This window comes from Carcharhinus amblyrhynchos, unplaced genomic scaffold (assembly GCF_965287045.1).
Source record: "Carcharhinus amblyrhynchos unplaced genomic scaffold, sCarAmb.v2.hapA chromosome_278, whole genome shotgun sequence".
Lineage (NCBI taxonomy): Eukaryota > Metazoa > Chordata > Chondrichthyes > Carcharhiniformes > Carcharhinidae > Carcharhinus > Carcharhinus amblyrhynchos.
In genome coordinates, this window is record NW_027650018.1 from 75,185 (window position 1) to 89,589 (window position 14,405).

At 49.3% G+C, this 14,405-nt stretch overlaps 1 protein-coding gene across 3 annotated transcripts in view; it reads right to left on the minus strand.

Annotated features, from left to right (window-relative positions):
• LOC145338984 (serine/threonine-protein kinase MARK2-like) overlaps positions 1-14,405 on the minus strand; it is a 137,888-nt gene that overhangs the window by 74,659 nt on the left and 48,824 nt on the right. Inside the window, exon 1 of one of the 3 annotated variants that reach the window (XM_080183406.1) lies at positions 7,678-7,857. The exons of the other annotated variants lie outside the window; for them this stretch is intronic. Coding sequence (XP_080039532.1) covers positions 7,678-7,683 — 6 coding nt within the window. The 5' untranslated portion in view covers positions 7,684-7,857. Of the gene's footprint in view, positions 1-7,677; positions 7,858-14,405 lie in introns of those variants that run through there. 3 annotated transcript variants of the gene reach the window in all.

The following is a 14,405-nucleotide window of genomic DNA, read 5'->3' on the forward strand; positions in this document are numbered from 1 at the left end:
TATCAATTGAATTTAAATTCCTCCAGCTGCTGTGGTGTGATCTGATCTCAAGCCATAAGAACCAGGAGCAGGAGTAGGCCATTTGGCCCCTCGAGCCTGCTCCGCTATTCAATAAGATCATGGCTGCCAGACCTGCTGGGATTTTCCCGCACTTTTTCTTTCGGTTTCAGATTCCAGCATTCACAGTAATTTGCTTTCATTATTTTATGGCTGATCCTTTTGTGGACTCAGTTCCACTCACCGCCCGCTCACCATAACCCTTAATTCCTTTACTATTCAAAAATCTATCTATCCTTCCACTAAAAACAATGAGGTAGCCTCAACTGCTTCACTGGGCAGGGAATTCCACACATTCACAACCCTTTGTGTGAAGAAGTTCCTCCTCAACTCTGTCCTAAATCTGCTCCCCCTTATTTTGAGACTGTGCCCCCTAGTTCTAGTTTCACCCACCAGTGAAAATAATCTCCTGCTTCTATCTTACCTATTTCCTTCATAATCTTTTCTGTTTCTATAACATCCCCCCTCATTCTTCTGAATCCCAATGCCTCGATCTACTTAGTCTCTCATAAGCCAACCCTCTCAGCTCCGGAATCAACCCAGTGAATCTCCTCTGCACCCCCTCCAGTGCCAGTATATCCTTTCTCAAGCAAGGAGACCAAAACTGTACACAGTACTCCAGGTGTGGCCTCACCTGCACCTTATACAGCTACAACATAACCTCGCTGTTTTTAAACTCCATCCCTCCAGTAATGAAGGACAAAATTCCATTTGCCTTAATTGCCGGCTGCATGTGCAAACCAGCTCCTTGAGATTCCTGCACAAGGACACCCAGGTCCCTCTGCACAGCAGCATGCTGCAATTTTTTACCATTTAAATGATAGTCCATTTCACTGTTATTCCTACCAAAATGGATGACCTCACATTTATCAACATTGCCAGACCCTCGCCCACTCACTTAGACTACCTATATCCCTTTGCAGACTTTCAGCATCCTCTGCACATTTTGCTCTGCCACTCATCTTAATGTCATCTGCGAATTTTGACACACTACACTTGGTCCAGAGCACCGCCTGGGCCTCTGGATTGCTAGCTCAGTGGCACTCCCACTACATCTCCAGCATCGGGGGGGTGAGCTCATAGCTGCACAGGACCTGCCCCGAATTCCACTCCACTCGATGCAGACAGCTGCACTCATACAAACTGGAGTTAATCCATCTTTATATCAACTCTATCAAGTTCAGGGCTGCATACATTAACTCAAGTCTGTTTTTCCTGCTAAGGTACACCTTGTTGCCTTTACTTCAGGCCTCTTGTGTGAGATACCGCAGGAGGAACAAGGAGTCTCACCAGTCCAGTTTGTGGGATGACTGTGTAGCGGGACAGGAATCAAATACTGGCTGGCCTAAAATAGAATGGTCCTCTTTGACCCAGGGCTCTGCTCACTTGTTTGCTGCGTTTCATAGTTTCAAGGACACACATCAAGGAGCCTGTAAGGAAACAACTGCTCTCTGGGCAACAAGGCTTCACAAGATCAGCATACCAGCCAAACCGCTCAGTACCAAATAAATTCCTCAGAACTTAGCAGCAAATAATTGGTTAGAGCAAGAATTACAAATCTTTGAACAAGATGAGAAGGCACTGAATCAAGGTGAAGAAGCAGAGGCAATGTCTGGAAAAACAGATTCACACAGCGAGTGGTTAGGATCTGGAATACACTGTATGAGTGCATGGTGGAGACAGATTCACACAGCGAGTACACTGAGTGCATGGTGGAGACAGAGTCACACAGTAAGTGGTTAGGATTTGGAATACACTGTCTGAGTGCGTGGTGGAAACAGATTCACACAGCAAGTGGTTAGGATCTGGAACACACTGAATGCACAGTGGAGACAGATTCACACAATGAGTGGTTAGGATCTGAAACACAGAGAGTATGGTGGAGACAGATTCAGTCATAACTATTAAAAGGGAATTAAACAATTGTCTGAAAAGATTTACAAAGCTATACGGAAATGCAGGGATATGTATATGGCTGCTGAGCTGTTCTAGTATGGACATGATGGGCAGAATAGCCTCCTTCTGTGCTCTGACCATTCGATGAAGTAATATCAACTGTAGTTTTTTGATTCCCTAAGACGTAAGCAATTCTGGACCATGTCATCTACAGTCACATTCCTCCCTAAATGTTCTCCCTTCCCCATCTCAGGTGCTGACCCACACCCCTCCACCCCCCCAGCTGTGTGACAATCGTACACTTCATGGGTATCATATCTTCCAAGCTTGCATAGATTCCAAGATTCAGCTCAGCACAGGTGGGCACTGAAGATGACCCTCTCCTCACACCCACTAATACACACTCCCAACACAGGACAAACCAGAGCCCAGCTTGATGTCCCCCTCCCCAGTTCAGGGTCAGGCTCATTGAAGCCAAGTGTAAGCTTCCAAGGCCATGTCCCTGCCTACCCTCTGTCACTGCCCACCCCACTCACCCCAATCTAGGGACACCCCAGGCCTCTGTTCCAGACTGGCTGACGCATTCCTCCACTGGGCCATCCCAAGAGTTGGGAGCTACAGAGCCCAGAAGGAGAATGCAGAAAGATTCAAGAGGCCACCAATTCAGAATCAGTTCAATCTAAGCCTCAAATATTCCACACAGGGACAGGAAATGAAAGTTCATTCTAATATCTGTTGAATACTGATTAATTCCTGCTCCCAGTTTACTGCAGCACATTCTGGGCTTAATGACTGGGGTATTTACCCCAATGCAATGCCAGTATCTCCACATCTTAATGAACACGGCAGGCCAGATCCAAGGTTGGGACACTGCAGGGCTGAAAACACAAGAGAGGCATTGCCGAGATCCTTGCTGAGATTCCTTTCAAAACATGTGGTCTCTACAACCAAGAAGGACGAGGGTAGCAGACATACGGAAACGCCACCACCTGCAAGTCTCCCTCCGAGCCACTCACCATCCTGAGCTGGAACTATACTGGCCATTCCTTCACTGTCACTGGGTCAAAATCCTGGAACTCCCTCAGTCATAGGTTTATAGTAATGGAAACATCACAACTTGTCCACGCCGTCCTTTTTTTTAAGCCACTAAGCTAGTCCCAAGGTATATCAATTTTACCCATGTCTAAATGCATTTTAAAAGACAAAATTGTACCTGCCTCTACTACTACCTCTGGCAGCTTGTTACAGACACTCACCGCCCTGTGTGTGAAAAAATTGCCCCTCTGGGCACTTTTGTATCTCTCACCTTAAACCTATGCCCTCTAGTTTTTGACTCCCCTATCTTTGGGAAAAGATGTTGACTATCTTGCTGATCTGTGCCCCTCGTCATTTTATAGACCTCGATAAGATCGCCCCTAAGCTCCTATGCTCCAGAGAAAAAAGTCCCCGTCTATCCAGTCTCTCCTTACAACTCAAACCATCAAGTCCCAGTAGCATCCTAATAAATCCTGCCTAACAGCAGAGTGGGTGTACCTACAGCAGTTCAAGAAGGCAACTCACCACCACACTATCTGAACGTAATGAGGGATGCTGGTCTAGCCAGTGACACCCACATCCCACAGTAATAAAAGTTCAAGTATTAATGAAATGATGTAGGTGTGTGACAGAGACAGCTGTTTCAAACACTACGGTGACATTGATTGTTAAAAGCAAGCTCTGCAATGATGCAGGTGAAAGGTGGCCTCCTCTCAAAGCCCTGCACCCACCCACGTTTCACTAAAATGGACGCTCCCATTTCGCTGGAAACAAGCGTCCACCGATTACACAACCAGACCATGTAATAGTGCAGTCCCCAGGGGGTATGGAGTTGGGGGTAGGGTGTTAGCGTGGATAGGGTATTGGCTGTCAAATAGGAGGCAGAGAGTGGGGGTCAATGGGTGCTATTCGGATTGGCGGCTGGTGACTAGTGGAGTGCCCCAGGAGTCGGTGCTGGGGCCTCAGCTATTTACCATTTATATAGATGATCTGGAGGAGGGAACCGAGTGTATGGTGTCGAAATTTGCTGATGACACCAAGATTGGTGGAACGGCAAATTGTGCAGAGGGTGTGGAGAGTCTGCAGAAGGATCTAGATAGGCTGGGTGAATGGGCCAATAATGTTGGCAAGTGTGAAGTTGTCCACTTTGGTAGGAATAATGGTAGGAAGGACTATTACTTACGTGGAGAAAAACTGCAGCATGCAACGGTGCAGAGGGACCTCAGGGTCCTTGTGCATGAGTCGCAAAAACCCAGCCTGCAGGTGCAGCAGGTGGTCAGGAAGGCGATTGGGATGCTGGCCTTCATAGCGAGGGGGATTGAATATAAAAGTAGGGAGGTCTTGCTGCAGCTGTACAGGGCACTGGTGAGGCCGCAGCTGGAGTACTGTGTGCAGTTTTAGTCGCTGCACTTACGCAAGGATATTTTGGCCTTGGAGGGAGTGCAGAGGAGGTTTACTAGGCTGATACCGGAGTTGAGGGGGTTGAACTATGAGGAGAGGCTGAATAAACTAGGCTTGTACTCATTAGAGTTTAGAAGAATGAGGGGAGATCTCATTGAGACGTATAAGATGATGAATGGGATGGATAGAATAGAGGTGGAGAGGCTCTTCCCGCTCAGAAAGGACAGTAGGACGAGAGGGCACAGCCTCAAGATGGGGGGGGGGGGGGGGGTGTTTTTTTTAGAACGGAGTTGAGGAGGAACTTCTTCACTCAAAGGGTGGTGAATATCTGGAATTCTCTGCCCGTTGAAGTGGTGGAGGCTACCTCGCTAAATATATTTAAGATGCAGGTTGATAGGTTTTTGATAGGCAAGGGGATTAAGAGTTATGGGGAGAGGGCGGGAATGTGGAACTGAGACACGACAGATCAGCCATGATCTTATTGAATGGCGGGGCAGGCTCGAGGGGCTAGATGGCCTACTCCTGCTCCTATTTCTTATGTTCTTATGAGATGGAGGAGCGGTGGGGGGGAATCAAAATGGAACTAACTCTACTTGTTTTCACACATTGGGATAGGACACAGAGACACGGAGATTCAGCAGAATGCAGGGAATCAAGCCTGAGACTGTCTAACAACATGCAATAGGGAATCTATTCACACACAACTGCAACGCACTGTGCTTATTGCAACTTAGCTCCAAGCTCAGGCGGATCTCTCACCTCGGATATCGCAAGGTCTTGGGATCAAAGTTGGACATGCCGATGCAGCACTGAGGGAGTGCCGTACAGTCAGAGGCAAGTGAGGTCCCAGCCCCCTGCTCCAGCCTGAACCTTGCTCTCACTGGCTGTCTTTATTCAGCGAGCTCGGAGTCGGACACAATCTCCTTTCCAGCCGTGACTTCAAGCTGGTGAGCTAACTAACTGGCAGCGAGCGTGAAAGCCCGAGCAGAAAGGCTCAGGGTTGTTGGGGGCAGGAAGAGGGGTGGGTGCTGAGCAAAGGTGAGGGTAAAGGTGGGCATTTCCAGCCAGCTCCCTGAATGCTGCGCTGGATAAAAGAGATCAGCTCACAGTAATACTGCAAACTGCATCCAAACTGCAACCTTCAGGCAGCTGGCATCAGACCTCAATCTACAGATGTCCGATTTAATATCGCCCAGGACATTTTATTCCACTCTGGAACATGCTTGGTGTACAAACATGAAGGTGCCTGGCCTGCCCACAGCTGGAAAAGTGGATGGGCCAGGTTAAATGGCCACCACCGACCGTAACGCTGCATGTGAGCGTGGTGGCGTCAGAATGCACATCTGCTCTTCACACAATTTCATCTGTTTTGGGCTGGGGGCATGCCCCCTCAATCAACATAAACTTCTGTTGATCATATCGCTAAAAGCAGGTTATCCAGTCATTAACATATCGCCACGTGGGATCACCGCAGGGATACCAGCGCGGGGCACCATCGCCACGTTTACTGAGGTTATTAGCTGTGTTGCTGCTGCGGGAGAATCACAGAATTCCTACAATGCAGAAGGGGGCCATTTGGCCATCGAGTCTGCATCAACCACAAACTCATCCATGCCCTATCCCAATAACCCCACATATTTAACCTAGCTAGTCCCGCGATCATTAAGTGGCAATTTAGCATGGTCAATCCACCTAACCTGCACACATTCAGACTGTGGGAGGAAACCGGAGCACCCGGAGGAAACCCACGCAGACACGGGGAGAACGTGCAGACTCCACACAGAGACCCAAGCCGGGAATCAAACCCAGGTCCCTGGCACTGCGAGGAAGCAGTGCTAACCCACTGTGCTTACAGTGTACAAAATGGCTGTCACATTTCCAACACTGACTACCTGACAAACGGAACTGCTTTAGCTGTGAAGCATTATGAGAAAGGTTGTGGGAATCACTATCAGTGCAGGTCAGAGCTTTTCTGACTTGGTGGCCAGAGATGGCAGTGCAGCCACCGCTGTAAGCCAAACACAAGCAAGGGGGAAACCAACACCACAGTGGTGGGCACAGGAAGTCACAACACTGGTAAAAGAGGGGGAGCTGGCTGAGGGAGTAGGTGGACATCCCTTCTCTCCCCCTCCCGTTATCTTGTCCCTCCCTCTCTGGCCCCCACCCCTCACCCTCTCTCTCTCTCTGGCCACCCCTCACCCTCTCATTCTCTCTCTCTCTGGCCACCCCTCGCCCTCTCATTCTCTCTCTCTCTCTGGCCACCCCTCGCCCTCTCATTCTCTCTCTCTCTCTGGCCACCCCTCACCCTCTCATTCTCTCTCTCTCTGGCCACCCCTCGCCCTCTCATTCTCCCTCTCTCTCTGGCCACCCCTCGCCCTCTCATTCTCTCTCTCTCTCTGGCCACCCCTCGCCCCTCCTCTCCCTCTCTCTCTCTCTTTCTGGCGACCCCTCGCCTCTCCTCTCTCTCTGGCCACCCCTCGTCCCTCCCCTCTCTCTCTCTGGCCACCCCTTGCTCTCTCTCTCTCTGCCCCCCGCCACCCCAGCCTCTCTCTCTGGCCCCTCCTCCCCCCTCACTCTCTCTCTTTGCCCCCCTCCTCGCCCTCTCTCTCTCTCTGCCCGCACCCCCCTCACGTCCCCTCTCTCTGGCCCCTCCCTCACCCTCTCTCTCTCCCCCTCTGGCCCCCTCACCCCCCGGCACTCACTGACCATGCCGGTTGCAGCTCTGACCACAGGCAAAGTTTGTACACTGGCCCCAGTTCTGAAGACAAGTGAATTCGGGGTGTTAGGGTCAAGGGACTGTGCTCAGGGGCTAACCGGTTGTTTTAAGGGAAGAAGAGTGTGGTGGGGGTGGTTGTTGGGGGTGTTGTGGGGTGGGGGTGGTGGTGTCGGTGTCTGTGGGGGAAGAAAGTGGCGATTGGGGGATGGGGGGGGGGAATCCTGAGGGAGAAGGGCTCTGGGGCTGTGAAATGTATCGAACGCTATCCCCATAACCAAGCAGCAGCCCCTATCAAGGCTCCGATCGGAGGGACAGGCAGTGGACCAGCTTCCCAGGTCCGTATAGCAACAGCAGCTGCCAACCAGCAGAGGAGAAAATGGCAAGAGGTATTTAAATCCCTCAGTCACTTCCTCATTTTACATCAAGTCTCGGTGAGGCTCATGATCTCACTGCTGAAGTGCTTCGCCAAGGTGAGTATGAGTCAAGGCTAGGCCAGGCCAGGCCGTCACACACTGAACGGAGAGAAAGGCAGTTAAAATACACTGAATAGCCAAAGGTGCCCTGGGTCCTACCTTCATGTCTGGCCGTTGGTCTCTCTCACCCCTGGTGGACTTTAAGATGAGGTCTAGTTACACAACAGCAGAGTAAATGTTTACTGTGGAGGTGGAACAAGCTGGAAGTGCCAAGTAGTTGAAAGCAGCCCCACCCCAGTTAGGCAGCGTAAGCAGACAGGTAAAGTACTGACTACTGCCCTTAAAAGGTGTGGCGTTTCTCTCTCAGGATTGCACACTAAAGCTCAGTATCTACAGGTGCAAGGAGCACAAAAGGTTCGGAAACCAACACGCAAAAGTTCTGTTCCAGCCAAGGTTTTGGGTTACCGGCAGATCAGCGCCGATTTCACCACAATTGTTTGAAAAAAGGTGAGAGGTGTCTATCGAGTTTCAGTCCCTCCCATTAAAGAGCTGGGAAAAGGTTCCTCAACTCTCACCGTTTCACACAGCGTCACAGCTGACGACTCGCAAGCCGGCAGCTCCAGAGATCAAGAGCAACGATAAGCCGCGAGGGCAGTGTGTGTGCACCGTGTGCTGAAAAAGGTTAGAACAACACCCAGGAAGGGCCCAAAAAAAATATCAAACTTCGAACTTACAGAGTGCTCAAGCTGAGGGTACACCTAACATTAACACATTCACTGCCACGGCGAAGGAATGTCATTTCGCACGCAAATCGACTGAGAACCATTTTAGAACACAGCAGGATTTCAGAACATACTCGAAGCTGACACTTGCTGTGCTGCGTGAGGAGAGGCGGGCTGACATCGGGGGGGCTAAAAGGGACCCCTCAAAGCAAGGGGTCACCCATTGAAGATGGAGCTAAGGAGGAACTTCTTCTCTGCGGGAAGTGAACCTGTGGAATTCTTTACCGCAGAGGGCTGTAGAGGCTGGGTCATTATGTCCAGAGCTGAGACAGATTTACAGTCAGTAAGGGAATAAAGGGTTATGGGGATAAGGCAGGAAAGCACATCTGAGCATCATTACATCAGTCAAGGTTATATTTAGGTTTAATTATTAGTGTCACAAGTGGGATTACATTAACACTGCAATGAAGTTACTGTGAAAATCCCCTAGTCTCCACACTTCAGTGCCTGTTTGGGCACACTGAGGGGGAATCTGGCATGGCCAATCCACCCTAACCTGCACATCTTCCAGGCTGTGGGAGGATACCGAACCACCTGGAGGAAACCCACACAGACACAGGGAGAACGTGCAGACTCCACACAGACAGTGACTCAAGCCAGTAATTGACAGCAGTCAATTGTAGCCAGGAATTGTAAGTCAGCAGTGCTAACCACTGCCGCCTTGCCACCCCAATTGAATGACAGAGCAAACTCGATGGACCGAATGGCCTACTTGTGTTCCCCATGTAATGGACAGTACTGTACTGTCAGAGGGACAGTACAGGGGGAGAGGCACACTGTCAGAGAGACAGTATGGGGGGAGAGCTGCACTGTCAGAAGGCAAGTACTGGGGTAGAGCCACACCATCAGAGGATGTCCCTGAATGGACAGAAGCATTCTTAAAAGGGAGAGGGTGAACAGCCAGAGGTTGTGGTGCATATTTGTGCTAATATAGGGTACACTGTTCCCTATAAGTGACGAGGTCCTGCTGCAGCAGTTGAGGGAGTTCGGTAGAAAGTTAAAAAGTAGGACCTCTAGGGTTGTAATCTCAGGATTTCTCCCTCTGCCACATGCCAGCCAGGCTAGGAATAGGAAGATAGTACAGCTCAACACATGGCTAAATAGCAGGTGTAGGAGGGAGGGTTTCAGATATCTGGACCATTGGGATCTCTTCCGGGGCAGGTGGGACCTGTACAAGGAGGATGGATTGCATCTAAACTGGAAGGGCATAAATATTCTGGCCAGGAGGCTTGCTAGTGTCACATGGGAGGATTTAAACTAGTTTGGCAGGGGGGTGGGAGCCAAAGCAAAGGTGAATTAGCTGAAGGGGAACCAGAGACCAGGGCCAGTAAGACTCAGAGAAACAGCAGGCAGGGTGGGGTTGCTGCTGAAAGAGGGTTTGATGGACTGAAGAGCATTTGTTTCAAAGGCTGATGAATTTAGAGCTTGGATTAGTACTAGGAACTACAATGTTGTTGCCATTACAGAGACTTGGTTAAGGGAAGGACAGGATTGGCAGATTACCAGGATTCAGATATTTCAGGTGGGACAGAAGGGGTTGTAAAAGGGGTGAGGGAGTTGCACTACTGGTTAAGGAGAATCTCACATCTGTACTCTGGGAGGACACTTCAGAGAGCTCAGAGTGAAGCAATACAGGTGGAGCTCAGGAATCGTAAAGGTGTAGTCACACTGTTGGGGGTTTACTATTGGCCACCCAACAGCCAGCGGAAGATTGAGGAACAGATATGTAGGCAGATTTTAGCAAGGTGCCAGGGGCATGGATTGGATACAGTTTGTAAGGAGCATCAGGAGGGCTTCCTGAAACAGTATGTAAATAGGCCAACTAGGGAAGGGGCCATACTGGACCTGGTATTTGGGAATGAGACCAGCCAGGTGGTTGATGTTTCAGTAGGGGAGCAGTTCAGGAATAGTGACCGTAATTCAGTAAGCTTTAAGGTACTGATGGATAAAGTGTAGTCCTCAAGTTAAGGTGCTAAACTGGGGGGATTAGGCAGGAAGTGAAGAATGTAGATTGGGGGGCAAATGTTTGAGGGCAAATCAACATCTGGCATGTGGGAGGCTTTCAAGTGTAAGGTGATAGGAATTCAGGCACATTCCTGTAAGGATGAAGGATAAATATGGCAAGTTTTGGGAACCTTGGATAACGAGAGACATTGTGAGCTTAGTCAACGAGAAAAAGGAAGCAGTTGTCAAAGCTATGAGGCTGGGAACGCACAAAGCAAGTGTGGAATACAAGTAGAAAGAAACTTAAGCAAGGACCAAGAAGGGCTAAAAGGGGTCATGAAAAAGCATTGGCCAGCAGGATTAAGGAAAACCCCAAGGCTTTTTATACAGATATAAAGAGCAAGATGGTAGCCAGGGAGAATGTTGGCCCACTCAAGGACAGGAGACGGAATCTATGCGCGGAGCCAGAGGAAATGGGTGAGGTATTAAATGAGTACATTGCGTCAGTATTCACCAAAGAGAAGGACTTGGTGGATGATGAGTCTGGGAAATGATGTGTAGATAGTTTGAGTCATGTTGAGAACAAAAAGGTGGTGGTATTGGGGCTCTTGAGAAACATTAAGGTAGACAAGTGCCCAGGGCCTGATGGGCTATACCCCAGAATACTGAGAGAGGCAAGGGAGGAAATTGCTGGGGCCTTGAGAGAAATCTTTGCATCCTCACTGGCTACAGGGGAGGTTGCAGAGGATTGGAGAGTAGCCAATGTTGTCCCTTTGTTTAAGAAGGGTAGCAATAATCCAGGTAATTACAGGCCAGTGAGCCTTACATCAGCGTAGAGAAATTATTGGACAGGATTCTTCAAGAAAGGATTTATTCCCACTTGGAAATAAGTGAACGGATTAGTGAGAGGCAACATGGTTTTGTGAAAGGGAGGTCATGTCTCACAAACGTGACTGAATTTTTCGAGGAAGTAACGAAGATGATTGATGAGGGTAGGGCATGTTGTTATGATGTTGTCTACGTGGACTTCAGTAAGGCCTTTGACAAGGTCCCTCATGGCAGACAGGTGCAGAAGGTGAAGTCGCATGGGATCAGAGGTGAGCTGGCAAGGTGGATACAAAACTGGCTCGATCAAAGAAGTCAGAGGGTAGAAGTGGAAAGGTGCGTTTCTAAATGGGGGGCTGTGGCAAGTGGTATTCTTCAGGAATCAGTGCTGGGACCTTTGCTGTTTGTAATATATATAAATGATGGAGGGAAACGTAACTGGATTGATTAGTAAGTTTGCAGACGACACAAAGATTGGTATTGCGAATAGCGATGAGGACCATCAGAGGATACAGCAGAATACAGATCAGTTAGAGACTTAGGCGGAGAGATGGCAGATGTAGTTTAATCCAGACAAATGTGAGGTAATGCATTTTGGAAGGTCGAATACAGATAGGAAATATACAGTAAATGGCAGAACCCTCAAGAGTATTGATAGGCACAGGGATCTGGGCGTACAGGTACACAGGTCACTGAAAGCAGCAATGCAGGTGGAGAAGGTAGTCAAGAAGGCATACAGCATGCTTGCCTTCATCAGCCGGGGTATCAAGTTTAAAAATTGGCAAGTCATGTTGCAGCTTTATAGAACCCCAGGCCGCGCTTGGAATATAGTGTTCAATTCTGGTCGCCACACTACCAGAAAGATGTGAAGCTTTGGAGTGGGTACAGAAAAGATTTACCAGAATGTTGCCTGGTATGGAGGGCATTAGCTATGAGGAGAGGTTGGAGAAACTTCGTTTGTTCTTACTGGAGCGACGGAGGTTGAGGGGAGACCTGATAGAAATCTACAAGATTACGAGAGGCATGGATTGATTGGATAGTCAGAAGCTTTTTCCCAGGGTGGAGGAGTCAATTAGTAGGGGGGGACAGGTTTAAGGTGCGAGGGGCAAGGTTTAAGGGAGATGAAAGAGGCAGATCTTTTAGGGTGTAGTGGGTGCCTGGAACTCGTTGCTGGGGGAGGCAGTGAAAGCGGATATGGTAGTGACTTTTAAAGGGTGTCTGGACAAGTACGTGAATAGGATGGGAATAGAGGAATATGGTCCCCGGAAGGGTAGGGGGTTTTAGTTCAGTTGGGCAGCATGGTCAGTGGAGGCTTGAGGGCCAAAGGGCCTGTTCCTGTCCTGGGCAGTACAGGGGTAGAGTCGCACTGTCAGAGGGTCAATATAGGGGAAGAGCTCTAGAGCTTTAGGGGGCCTAGTGGGATTTGGAGGGAGACTCGAGTAGCAGCACTGTTGGACAGCAGTGGTGTCCGAGGATCAGCCATTATGTGAAAGAGGCACACAGCCCATGTGAACTTCAGACAGTGTATTAGTCTAGTAACCCCTCTTCAGTTAACCAGGAGCTTTGAGGATAACAAGTACAGTGTGTACAATCTGACTGGAATTCCCAGGAATCCTGACTATCACCAGGGTATCAATTCCTTTAGCTTTCCTCCTCCAGGCTTCCACTGCACACCAGTTTGCATCTTTCTGTGCCAGCCTATTTGACCAGAAGGGCATCACTGTGGAGCCTAATTGTTTCGTCAGCTGTTGCCCACACTGCGGCAGCTTCCATCAGCAGCCATGCTGGTAGGGACTGGGATGTGGGTAAATACACTGGAGGGCACGAGAGATCCGATACACACATCACAACAGGGCCTGTTTTAAATAAATCCTGATGGAGATGTTGGTGAAGAAAATGGCCTCGCTCCCTCCCTGAACACTGGGTGGGGAATGGAGATTGGACACAGTGCCGAGTATATTGGTGAGGTGAGGCTCAGTGTACATCACCCATTCTGCTGCTGGGAGGTGATGGAACAAATGGACTGCATGTCCCAGCGCCTTACAGTAACAGTGCCACCATCCACACTAACAAGTCAGCAGCAACAAGGAGGGAAAACACAGCAGCAGAGATCAGGTTGCCAGGGTCCAATCTCAGTGGCACTCTCACCACAAAGCAGACACCGCAGCAACGTGCGGTGAGATGTCAGAGCGCTCAGTCTCCAGCCAGCTAACCTCAACTGGGAAAAGCAGCTTTGTGACGCCTGTTACAGCCAAATAGCTTTGAGGTAACAGGAAGCCAATTCCCATGGAGACAGATAGCCGCTTGAAGAGTGGAACAACAGAATGAAAACTGGACAAGTACGGGAATACGAAAAAAGCATTTAATTTGATGATGAGAGTGGAGAAAGATGCTTAGAACTGAGTGTCACCATCACAATAACAAATCCATCAGGCTAGCTGCTTCATTCCAGTGTCTATCCTAAAATAACCCAACCTTGGGTTAGGCAGGAACAGCCAATTCTCTTTAATTGCTCACTCAGCTACACGGCACAGTCCCTCATTTCAAAACTAACTCCCTTTGCCAAACTCTCCGCGGGGAAATGAAGACTCAGGGGAACCCCAGTGACAGGGCGGCTGAGAGACTTAGGCCTGTAGCAGGACGACCAAGCCTGAGAATAAAAACTCTCCTGTTATCCTTTAGAACCCAGAGATTAGTTACAATGCAGGAGGCCATTCGGCCCATGGGGTGTGTGTTAAGTCTCTAACAAGAGCAACTCACCCAGTCCCCATTTCCCTGCCTCTCCACATGCGCTCCAATTGTATTGCGAAAGCCATCAGTTTGAAATTGGCTCAGCAGGGATAGTTATATGGAAAGACGGAGCGAGAACGGATCAGGGGCAGGGGGTGTTGAAACAGGTGGGCTGGTAAGATTATCAAACAGAAATGTGGTACGGCGTAATGGTTAGTACTGCTGCCTCACAGGGCCAGGGAACTGGGTTCGATTCTCCGCTTGGGTCACTATTGTGCAGAGTCTGCATGTTCTCCCTTTGTCTGTGTGGGTTTTCTCCAGGTGCTCCAGTTTCCTCCCACAGTCCCAAGATGTGCGGGTTAAATGGATTGGCCATGCTAAAGAGTCAGAGGGATTATCAGGATAAATATGCGGGGTAATGGGGCTAGGGCCTAGGTAGGACTGTTGCCATTGCAGGCTCAAAAGAGAACGAAGAACAAAGAAAATTACAGAACAGGAAAAGGCCCTTCAGCCCTCCAAGACTGCGCCAACCATGTTGCCCAACAGTACTAAAACCCCCTACTCTTCTGGGGACCATATCCCTCTATTCTCATCCTATTCATGGAT